This window comes from Bombina bombina, chromosome 1, assembly GCF_027579735.1.
Source record: "Bombina bombina isolate aBomBom1 chromosome 1, aBomBom1.pri, whole genome shotgun sequence".
Lineage (NCBI taxonomy): Eukaryota > Metazoa > Chordata > Amphibia > Anura > Bombinatoridae > Bombina > Bombina bombina.
In genome coordinates, this window is record NC_069499.1 from 1,009,614,164 (window position 1) to 1,009,626,172 (window position 12,009).

The following is a 12,009-nucleotide window of genomic DNA, read 5'->3' on the forward strand; positions in this document are numbered from 1 at the left end:
CCTAACCTAGAAGACCAAAAAGGCACTTACCTGCATCTAGTCGTCCGGCAGGAGGACAGCTCACCTGGCTTGAGAGGATGCCGCTCCTCACAGAGACCCGTGAAACAAGGAAAGACAGAGTAAACTTACTCAGGCTTTCTATACCAGGGCAGCATGTTAGGAAAACACAACAAGGTCCACCTCACAAGTTCCTAATTGCTTTAAAGCCATCACTGCCCTACTGAAGAGACTAACGTGGAGTACGGATAGACACAATCCTGATAGTAAAGATCAGAGCAAACCTACTCTGGTCTTTAAAATAATAAACTCTTGGTTGAAGTAAAATAAATACACTCTTCTTCAGACACCGAAACTTCACCACCTCCTTGCAACGCAGGCAAAGAGAATGACTGGGGTTTGTGGGAAGGGAAGTGATACTTAACAGCTTTGCTGTGGTGCTATTTGCCTCCTTCTGCTGGCCAGGAGTGATATTCCCAACAGTAATTAATGAAGATCCGTGGACTCACCGTGTCATTAGAAATAAATAGAGACCTATCTTGTTCAGTGAGTTAAGGTGACATTTGTACCTGAGGTCCAAATCATGTACTGGATATTTTGTATAAAGCAGTCCTTCCTGGTGGTCCCAATACTGAGGACTGTGTGTAGCCCAAAATGCTGCCAATCATTGGACTACTAGGGAAAGACTACCATTATGTACCAAGGAGGTTCTACCAGACAAACCTATAATCTTTTAGAAAAAAAAAAAAAAAAAAAAAAAAGACTACAACGTACCTCAAATAACACCTACAACAAACAGTGCCAGTCCACAAGCTATACAAGGAAGAAGCATGCCTGAAAAAAGGAGACAAAACTATTCTCAAGCACTGAGCAGTCTCTCAGGAAACCAAGGGAGAGAAAAGAGTTTCCCCTGTCCACTCTGCAAATGGACAGAACAAAAAATGGATGGCCTGCTAAGGTTAGTAACTTTCATCCATGGCAGGAGAATTTTGTTTACCATCCACATTTGGGGTCTAAGTTAATTACTAGTGGCAATGGTGAGACAGATATACATGATGTACACATCCGGACAGCTAGATAGTAAATAAGGAGTAGGAATGATGTTGAGTAACCAAGATCTTGAAAGTAAACAAATATAGACATTTCTCAACTTTTCTCCAATCTTCATTTTCAGTCATTCACTCCCCTCACTGAGATTTTCTAGTGTCAGATTTACAACAATTTTATATCCCTTTTACATATACTCACTTTCCGTACATCTCATGAGCTTTGGACAAACCCATCAACATTCCAGGAACACCCACAAGAATCCCAGGCTGCAAGAGATTGAGATAGTACATGCACTTTCAATAAACAGCTGATGTGCTACACATTCTAATCCAATAAAACACAGCAGACCCCACTATATGTAGATTACAAAAGGGAGAGCCCCACCTTCTCCTTCCAGTCCCGCCTGACAGCATCCTCCTGAATTCCAGAAGGGGCCGTCTCCCGGAAATCAATGACAAACGATGCATTATTCCTTATGTCATGAATCAGCATCACTCCTCCTCTGGAACACAGAGATACATAAGAACAAATGAATACCAATGTTTGTACACATAGCATATTTTCCAAATATGTATTTGCTCTTAATTTGTCAGTTTTTGTAATTTTTGGTGTATTATATAAGCACCTCTCATTTTGATATTGTATTGTCCATACTATATTATATATAATAGCTCTCTCTTGATATTTACATTGTTGGCTTAATCATTATTGCATATACGGATGATTTTAGATTACAATGGATTGTTAGGATTTTATTTTTTTTTTACATGTGCATAATTATACTAAAATAAATCTGTTTAGTTAATGTAAATGGATTGTTTGGAGTTTTATACAGTGGCTTTAATAGTTAATCATCTTCAAAGACATTTGATGATTTAGAAAGTGGATTTAATTGTCATTTTTAACGCATATAAAAACACCTTAAACCTGCCGAGTTTAATTTTCCTTTCAAAATAAAAAAAGCAAAGTAAACTGAAATGTATAATTTGTTTACATATTTACCCATGAGCAAACACTTTCTAGAATCAACATCAGAAGCAATTAGAGACATGAGTGTCCTTGGACCTCTGCAATCGTTAAACATCTACTCCCTGGAATTTTTACACACTAATTTAAAACTATGATCAACTAACTAGAGCAGGGTTCTTCAAACTTTTTCCCCCAAGACCCAGTGCCATAATACCACATAGCTTTGGAACCCAATTTTTATACTTGGTCTGAAAATTTCTTAAGAAATAAACATGATAGCTGCAATTTTTGGCAAAGAGACTAAAATATGTGCATGCTTTATTCCTGATTGTAGTCAAATTTGAAAGCATTGTAAAACGTAATAACACATACACTCTCATACAACACACACTCATACAACACACACACACACACACTCTCATACAACATACATTTTCATGTAACACACATACCACACACACTCTCATACAACACACACATTTTCATATAACACACACTCACCCCATAAACTCTTACAACGCACACACATACACTTTCATATAACACACACTCTCTCATACAACACACAACCCACACACTCTCATACACAACACACACACACAATCTCATACAATACAATATTGCAGACATGGAGGAAGCTGGACTGCTCATTTGTTTGAATATAAAGAACCAATCTTTTTCAGGAACTGGGGAGCCAAGCTCGCTATCCCATGCATGTGCATAGGAAGGGAGCCTACTAGAGTGGAACATCACACAAGCATCTTATAAATTAGAGAGAGTGCCTTTCATGGGGTGTATGCTATGGCACAATGTTTCAAAACCTGTTAATGGTTGACACAAGTGTGTTTTATATTAGTGTTGTGTTATGAAATAAGAGAGCTGCAAGAATTTGTACCAATTGTCAAAATATGTGCCTGTTGAGTCAGATATCTCATCTTCCATCTTTTAATTTACTGTTTTGCAGAAGAGAGTATCAGGGAGTCATTTTATGTATTGTTTTAATATTCAAAGCAGCGTGGGATAAGGCTACTGAGAATGTAGGATTGTGAACAAGGGGAGTTAATGGAGATGAAATTCTTGAGACCTGGAAATGTCCTAAAATATTTATCCCAAAGGTTGAGTATATCTAAAGTTACTGAGGAAATTGAGTTGCCAAGTTGTCGTTGTGAGGAGGGTAACCAGCACTGCCCCCCAAGCTGAGTGCATCCAGTCCTGTTTTATACCAATCACCTGAACTATATAGGCTGCCGCTCTATAGTACCACAGATGAGGTACAACCCGGTCCTTTGGCCTATATAGAGTAATTTTTCATAATATTTACCTTTTTCCGCAGGTAAATGAGATAACAATATAAAAATATAGGATACGGGGTAGAAGAACAATCTTAATGGTGCTAATTCTACCTAGCCAAGACAAGTATTTATTCACCTATGTGTGCATTAACATTTGGACATCTTTTAATAATTCCTTTTAAATTTGAGGATATTCATTTCTAGATATCATGAGTAACATAGGCTCCAAGATATTTAATAGAGTGGTTTTGAATTTTAAGATTACATTCTTGCTGGAATCAGATAAATTATGCAATGTTTGAAATCTAAGTACTCGGTGCACAGGATGAAAACTATAAAAAAAAAAAAAAAGTGCTAACAACTGAACACTGTTCAGCATATACAATTATCAATCAGTGCAACAGAAATATAAGGCATATATATGAACTACTACAATTATTGAATCATAATTACGACTTGAATTCAAACTAGAAAGAAATTTTCTCAGCAGTCTTTTGGAGAGGTGCAACACAACCAATCAAGCAAGGAACAGTGATCAAGCAGGACAGAATTTTTATCAGAAGAAGATCCGCATGAAGGACCAGAGGTGCTTGAACACCACCTTTGAGGTAGAGGTGGAGTAAGGGGTGAATGCTTGATCTTCTTAGAACCCACTACATGCCATCCAGCAGACGTCTGAGGGGCCATAGTAGGAGAGTCATTTGAGGCTGCAATTAATGCAACGGGAAAATCAGGAGGAGACCCAATGCAGCACAAAAAGTAGATATTTCCCTCGGGTTGGGGCAGACATTGTTTTCGTTGTTGTGTAGAACTGTCAACTGCATGGGGAATCCCCACCTGTAGGGAATTTTTTTATTTCTCATTAACGTATGACCAAGTGGTTTTCCTTTCATAGGTGGAAAAGTCTTTAGGCAATACAGTTTCTGCTACTCTCCTGATCTTCAAGTTCATCCTACAGCTCCTATTTTCCAGATCCTCAGGTTTAATTTGAAGGGAGTCTATTGTTTCTGCCTGCGAGTCCAGTTTGTGTAGCAATTGATCGAGGTATTCGTGAACCAAATCCCTATTATCTTCTAGGGCTTCTACTCCAAACCCAAGGTTATGGACTTCTGTTTTTAAGTCTGCTTATTCCTCTCTCACCAGGTGCAGACTATCAGGCCCATTTATCAAAGGGCTTGCGGACCTGATCCGACACTGCGGATCAGGTCCGCAAGACCTCGCGAAATGCGGAGAGCAATACGCTCTCTGCATTTAACATTGCACTGTCACAGGAGCGAGCTGCACTTAGTCTTATGGTGCGGTCGGGCCGGGCTGTGACTATACAGCTGGCCCGATGCGCTGACTAAATATTACAGACCCGCTCAGCAGAGAGCGGGTCTGTAAAAGCGCCATATTTTTTCATATTAAAAAGGTAAAAAAGGGTTTTAGAACTATAGCACTTAAATAATGTTATATAATTCTGCACTATGTGCAGAATTATATAATATTATTTTTAAGGTTTACTGTCCCTTTAAGTTCACAAAGCAGCAGTGTATATATAAGGAATCCCTTACTCCTTACTCAACTAATATTAGAACTGTTTAACTACACTGTCTGCAGACAGGTAATTGGGCACAGCTGCGCTATCAAGCAGATAGCTAAATGTGTGCAGTGACTGAAATGAAGTTGAATTAATGTAATACAAGGGTTACATTTAATAGCAAATAGATTAATAAAACTTCATATGTGAACAAACATAAATGTTAACAATGCATCACAAATAAAAACATTAAAACGAAAATGATAACATGTCAAAACAAAATATAAAATCACAATAAACATAAAATGTACCAAATGGCAGCAAGTGGGTGAAAAACACACCAAAGTCTCTCAAAATGGCTAGAATGTCTTTGAGGCAAAGAGAGTCTTTCAAGCTAGTAAGCAAAGTGTAAATGCTTTTTGGAGCAGATTTTCGTCAAGCAAGCTTCAGTCGTGTTAGTTGCAAAGAGCAGCAAGAAGCTAAATGGTTAGGGCGAGAAGAAGGATCCAAAAATCCTTTTAAACAATAAAAAAGTACAGATGGCGAGGTGTACACTTTTACTTATACCGGGTGCCAATGATAAGTCACAAGTGTCCCTTCGAAGATACCGCTTGTCTCACAGGCGCATCCCAACCAATCGGGGAGAATTATCCATCAGTGTAGTCTTACGCCGTCAGATCTGTGGGGCTACGGAAGCCCAAGATGGACACAGTATAGAGCAACGCGTTTCTGCTTTTCCCAGCCTTTCTCAAGCTCAATACTGCAATGTTAGTAGTTTGCATATTTATACGCCTTTTTTAAAGTGGCACTAATTTTGGCTATACATGTTGAGGACCTAGTCTAGTGTACAAGGCAAATGAATTATCGCTAGTGTGAAACATCAATGGTTAAATAAACAGTTACAAAGAACAATGTCAGAAATACATTTGGGAACAATTTGCAAATAATTAAAAATAATTAAAAACAATTAAAAACGGTCTAAAAATGTTTACAAAAAACAGTTCATAAATGTTTAATTGGTTCAAAGGGAGAATAGATTCTATGGGTAATAATAACATTACTAATAGAATAATTGTTCGAAATAATAATTTAGAAAAGGAAATAGAAGCTAGTATTAGATGAGTCTATCACTCTTGGAGGCTATTTGTAAAGCATTGACAATATTTTATATTTAGTGTCTATATTTTTCTACTATTTAACCTTATATTACAGGGGTAGGAATTTTTTAGGGGTAGAAATTTTAGTTAGTTATGGGCAAAAGAGAGAGAGATTATTTAACAATTTATAATTAATTATGATAAATTGATTAACTCCTATATAAATATATATTAATAAATGGTTAAATAATATAATATACCGATGTCTATCTTATAACAAGGGATTATTGTGATTATCATTAATTCGGGGCAAGGAAGAGAGACTAAGGCTGCTCCATAGCAATTAAAAAAAGGAAGGAACCGCAAGGCCTTTTCGAGATTAGACCTTTTAGTGTATATCCTGTTTGAGATTTCTTTTGGAAGTTATTGTCAGCATATAAGCGTTGTATTTTAAGGTCTGTTCTGGATTGCAGAATCTTCAAAAGGTGGTGTGGAATAATCCAGAATATGATAAAGAATTGCCACTAATATGCAAGGGGCAGCGCAGATAATATAACCAGATATGACCGCCAATCACTAGATGAAGTATGGTAGAATCCATCATTTCAGAGAAAAAACAAAATTTATGCTTGCCTGATAAATTACTTTCTCTTGCGGTGTATCCAGTCCACGGATTCATCCTTTACTTGTGGGATATTCTCCTTCCCTACAGGAAGTGGCAAAGAGAGCACACAGCAGAGCTGTCCATATAGCTCCCCCTCTAGCTCCACCCCCCAGTCATTCGACCAAAGGTTAGGAAGAAAAAAGAGAAACCATAGGGTGCAGTGGTGACTGTAGTTTAAACAAAAAATTTTACCTGACTTAAATGTCAGGGCGGGCCGTGGACTGGATACACTGCAAGAGAAAGTCATTTATCAGATAAGCATAAATTCTGTTTTCTCTTGCAAGGTGTATCCAGTCCACGGATTCATCCTTTACTTGTGGGATACCAATACCAAAGCTTTAGAACACGGATGAAGGGAGGGAACAAGACAGGTACCTTAAATGGAAGGCACCACTGCTTGTAAAACCTGTCTCCCAAAGATAGCCTCCGAAGAAGCAAAAGTATCGAATTTGTAAAATTTGGAAAAAGTATGCAGTGAAGACCAAGTCGCTGCCTTACAAATCTGTTCAACAGAAGCCTCATTTTTGAAAGCCCATGTGGAAGCCACTGCTTTAGTAGAATGAGCAGTAATTGTTTCAGGAGGCTGCTGGCCAGCAGTCTCATAGGCCAAACGGATGATGCTTTTCAGCCAAAAGGAAAGAGAGGTAGCAGTCGCTTTCTGACCTCTCCTCTTACCAGAATAGATAAAAAACAAGTAGGATGTTTGTCTGAAATCCTTAGTTGCTTGTAAATAGAACTTTAGAGCACGAACTACATCAAGATTGTGTAACAGACGTTCCTTCTTCGAAGAAGGATTAGGACACAGAGAAGGAACAACTATTTCCTGGTTAATATTCTTGTTAGAAACAACTTTAGGAAGAAAACCAGGCTTGGTACGCAAAACTACCTTATCTGCGTGGAACACCAGGTAAGGTGAATCACACTGTAAGGCAGATAATTCTGAAACTCTTCGAGCAGAAGAGATAACTACCAAAAACAAAACTTTCCAAGATAACAACTGTCGAGATTGCTCAGCTGATCGCTCTTCCTCTTTCCGGATTTCTTCGGCGCTGTTGCCTAGCAACTTGGCTGAAGCCGTCCCTCTCCTCTGACGTCAGAATGGCTTCTTATTCCGGCGTCTTCTCTCCTCCGGTGCCTGTTTGTTTTCACTCGTTGGCTTGTTATATATATATATATATATATATATATATATATATATATTTCTGAACCTGAGCTTGCTATTATTCTGAACCCTGAATCCTTATCTGACTGATTTCTTGTTGCTGGACTTGGCTTGCTTGAAAACTCTTTTGCTTAACCCCTGCCTGCCTGATTACACACTGCTGGACATTGCTTTCTGGATTACTCTATTGCTTAACCCCTACCTGATTGATTATACGTTGCTGGACATTGCTTGCTGGATTATTCTATTGGTTAACCCTTACCTGCCTGATTACACGTTGCTGGACTTTGCTTGTTGGATTACTCTATTGGTTAACCCTTACCTGCCTGATTACACATTGCTGGACTTTGCTTGTTGGATTACTCTATTGGTTAACCCTTACCTGCCTGATTACACGTTGCTGGACTTTGCTTGTTGGATTACTCTATTGGTTAACCCTTACCTGCCTGATTTCACGTTGCTGAACATTGCTTGCTGGATTATTCTATTGGTTAACCCCTGCCTGCCTGATTACACGTTGCTGGACACTGCTTATTAGACAACTCTCTTGATTAACCCTATCTACACAAAGTTTCTTCTCCTGACCCTGCTGTGCCATCTTCCAGCCTATCTCTGTGAGTATTTCATACTGTAGCTGTCGCAGGGTCAGGTCCTGGTATATACTCACTGTGCTAGGGTGTTATTACCCTCATTCTAGCATTTGGGTCTAACTCTGGACTTTACCTATCCTGACATTACAAACAGGCCATAAAATGGACCCTGGTGATTTATCCAGAGCCGTGGCTCTACAGGGACAGCTGCTTGGAACCCACTCCGCACACCTGCAATCATTGGACTCTAAGTTGGATCAAATTACTGCTCTTTTGCATAACCTCACTCCTCCTTCACAAGTCCCTGCAACTCCTGTTGTTCCTGCGGCCAGTTCTAATCCTACATATAAAATGCCACATCCTGCTGAACAGTTAGTTCCCAGAATTCCGCTACCTGATAAATATGATGGCAATCCTGATGACTGTCGAGGATTCCTTAATCAGTGTCGCCTACACTTCAGAAACAATCCTTTGATGTTTATTTCCTCTTCCTCCAAGATCACCTTTTTGATTTCTCTTATGAAAGGTAAAGCCTTGGCTTGGGTTTCTCCACTGTTGGAAAAGGATGATCCTTTGCTTCACAATATTGACACTTTTGTATCCATATTTTCTTCCGTGTTTGATAAACCTGGAAGGTCTGCGGCTGCCGAAGCAGGACTTTTAGATTTAAGGCAGGGTTCTCTTTCTGTAGCACAATACGCTATAGAATTCCGGACTTTAGCTGCTGAAACTATGTGGAATCATGGGGCCCTGCGTGCAGCATTTCGTAAAGGTCTTTGTGATCGTTTAAAAGACGAACTGGTTTATAGGGATCTTCCTGATTCTCTAGAAGAACTCATCAATTTATGTATCAAGTTAGATGCTCGTTACTCTGAGCGTCTCCATGAACGTGACCGTAACAGAAGATCCTTTATCAAATCTACTTTCCGTCCTTTGTCTCGTTCACCTAACCTTCCTGCTCCGAATTCTTCTATCTCTGAATCAAGTGAACCCATGGAGGTTGGTGCAATTAAGTTATCTGAAGCTGAATGTCTCAGAAGGCGTAATCTTGGACTATGTCTTTACTGTGGTATTAAGGGACATATGTTAAAGGATTGTCCAACTCGTCCAGTAAAAGCCAGGGCTTAACTCCAGAAAGAGGGACTGAGTTAAGCCAAAAATCTTTTCCTACCCTCAATCCCAAGCTGTTTGTTCCAGTCACCTTCCGTTTTGGCAACACCAAGTTCCAGGCTCAAGCACTCATTGATTCTGGAGCTGCTGGAATGTTTATGGATTCGGATTTTGTTAATTCCTTTCGGATTCCTTTGCTTTCCAAGAGTCAAGTAATTAAGGTCACTACTGTCAGTGGTCAACCCTTAGGTTCAGGAATCATTCAATATTCTACTATATAGGAGTACTTAATTCGGAGACCATCTGTTTTGACATCATCTCTTCGCCTCAGTTTCCTTTAATTTTGGGACTTCCATGGCTACAACTTCATGATCCGGTTTTCTCCTGGTCAAAAGGGGAACTTGTTACCTGGGGATCCTCTTGTTTCCAACAGTGTTTACAGAATACTCCCAAACCTTCTAGTACAGTTGTGGCAGTTTTGGATATTCCTGATTCTTTGCCTGTACAATATCATTCTTTTTGTGATGTCTTTTCTAAGAAAGATGCTGAAATATTACCTCCACATCGGGACTTTGATTGTCCCATTGACCTACTTCCTGGAGCACCTCTTCCTAAGGGTAAAACATACCCACTTTCTTGTCAAGAAAACGTTTCTCTCGAAGACTACATCAAGGATAATTTGGCCCAAGGTTTTATTCGCCCTTCTTCCTCTCCGGTAGGAGCAGGTTTTTTCTTTGTTGAAAAAAAAGATGGAGGTCTACGTCCTTGTATTGACTATCGTGCTCTTAATCAGATTACAATCAAGAATTGTTATCCACTTCCTCTCATTCCTGAATTGTTTGATCGTCTCCAGGGTGCTTCCATTTTTACTAAATTGGATCTTCGTGGAGCATATAATTTGGTCAGGATTCGTAAAGGGGATGAATGGAAAACAGCCTTCAACACTAGGTTTGGACACTGAGTATTTAGTTATGCCTTTTGGGTTATGCAATGCCCCTGCAGTTTTTCAACATTTTGTTAATGAAATATTCAGAGACTATCTTAATCATTTCGTCATTATCTATCTTGATGATATTTTGATTTATTCTCGGACTTTACAGGATCACATTCATCACGTTAAACTAGTACTCCAGAGATTACGTGAAAATTCTCTATTTGCCAAGCTTGAAAAGTGCTCTTTTCATCAAGAATCTATTCATTTTTTGGGCTACATCATTTCTCCGTCTGGATTTGAGATGGATTCTGACAAACTGTCGGCTATTATAGATTGGCCTAGACCAACTTCCCTAAAATCTCTTCAGAGGTTTCTGGGGTTTGCCAATTACTACCGTAAATTCATAAAAGGACTTTGCTAACCTCTCGGCACCTCTTACTGCTCTTACTAAGAAGGGTCAGGATTGTAAGCATTGGTCTGATAAAGCCTTACAGGCCTTTGAGTCTCTTAAGTATGCATTTACTTCGGCCCCCGTTCTTTGCCATCCAGTTCCGAGTCTCCAATTCATCCTTGAAGTGGATGCTTCTCTGATCGCTGCTGGGGCTGTGCTATCTCAACGAAATCCTGTCACTAGCAAAATCCTTCCTGTGGGGTTCTTCTCCAAGAAGTTTAATACTTCAGAACTGAATTATGACGTCGGTAACAAAGAATTGTTAGCGATTAAGATGGCCTTGGAAGAATGGAGACATCTGCTTGAAGGCACGGTTCAACCATTCCTTATTCTTACGGATCATAAAAATCTTCTGTATCTTCATACTGCTAAACGCCTCAACTCACGTCAAGCCCGATGGGCTCTGTTCTTTTCCAGATTTAATTTTTGTCCTCTCTTAAATTCCTGGTTCTAAGAACTGTAAAGCGGATGCTTTATCCAGACAATTTCAAGCTTCTGATTCTACATTGTTGGATTCTGAACCCATTCTCCGTCCTGCTAAAGTTCTAGCTCAGTTGTCTACATTTCCTTTTCAAGCATTACAGTCTGCTCAAGCCTCCATTCCTTCCTCCTATAACATACCTCCTGGAATCTTGTTTGTTCCTGCAGAATTCCGCCTTACACTTCTTCGTTGGGCTCATGATAATATTTTATCTGGACATCCTGGAGTACGTAATACATTATGGAGACTCAAACAACATGTCTGGTGGCCTTCTATGAACAAAGATGTCAAGGATTATGTTGCAGCTTGTAATTCCTGTACCTCTAATAAACAAACAGTCTTCTGGTTTACCTCTTGGACTCTTACAACCTTTACATGTTCCATATTATCCCTGGTCTCATGTTTCCATGGACTTTATTACTGATCTTCCTAATTCTGCCGGAAACAAGACCATATGGGTTGTGGTAGACAGATTCTCCAAAGCAGCTCATTTTGTTCCTTTACCTGGCTTACCATCTGCCCGGAAACTCGCTGAACTTTTTATACTCCATATCACCAGACTACATGGTTTTCCTTTAGAAATTGTTTCTGATCGGGGAGTTCAATTTGTCTCAAGATTCTGGAAATCTCTATGCAAACAATTTGGAGTTACCATATCTCTATCTACTGACCATCATCCTCAATCCAACGGTC

The 12,009-nt window shown here is 39.3% G+C and overlaps 1 protein-coding gene across 1 annotated transcript in view; it reads right to left on the bottom strand.

Moving 5' to 3' along the window:
• Positions 1 to 12,009, bottom strand: part of GGT7 (gamma-glutamyltransferase 7) — a 203,036-nt gene that overhangs the window by 159,793 nt on the left and 31,234 nt on the right. The window contains exons 4-5 of the mRNA XM_053714073.1: positions 1,432 to 1,549; positions 1,246 to 1,313 (exon numbers count right to left, since the gene is read on the bottom strand). Of these exons, the coding sequence (XP_053570048.1) occupies positions 1,246 to 1,313; positions 1,432 to 1,549 (186 nt within the window). The remainder of the gene's footprint in view (positions 1 to 1,245; positions 1,314 to 1,431; positions 1,550 to 12,009) is intronic.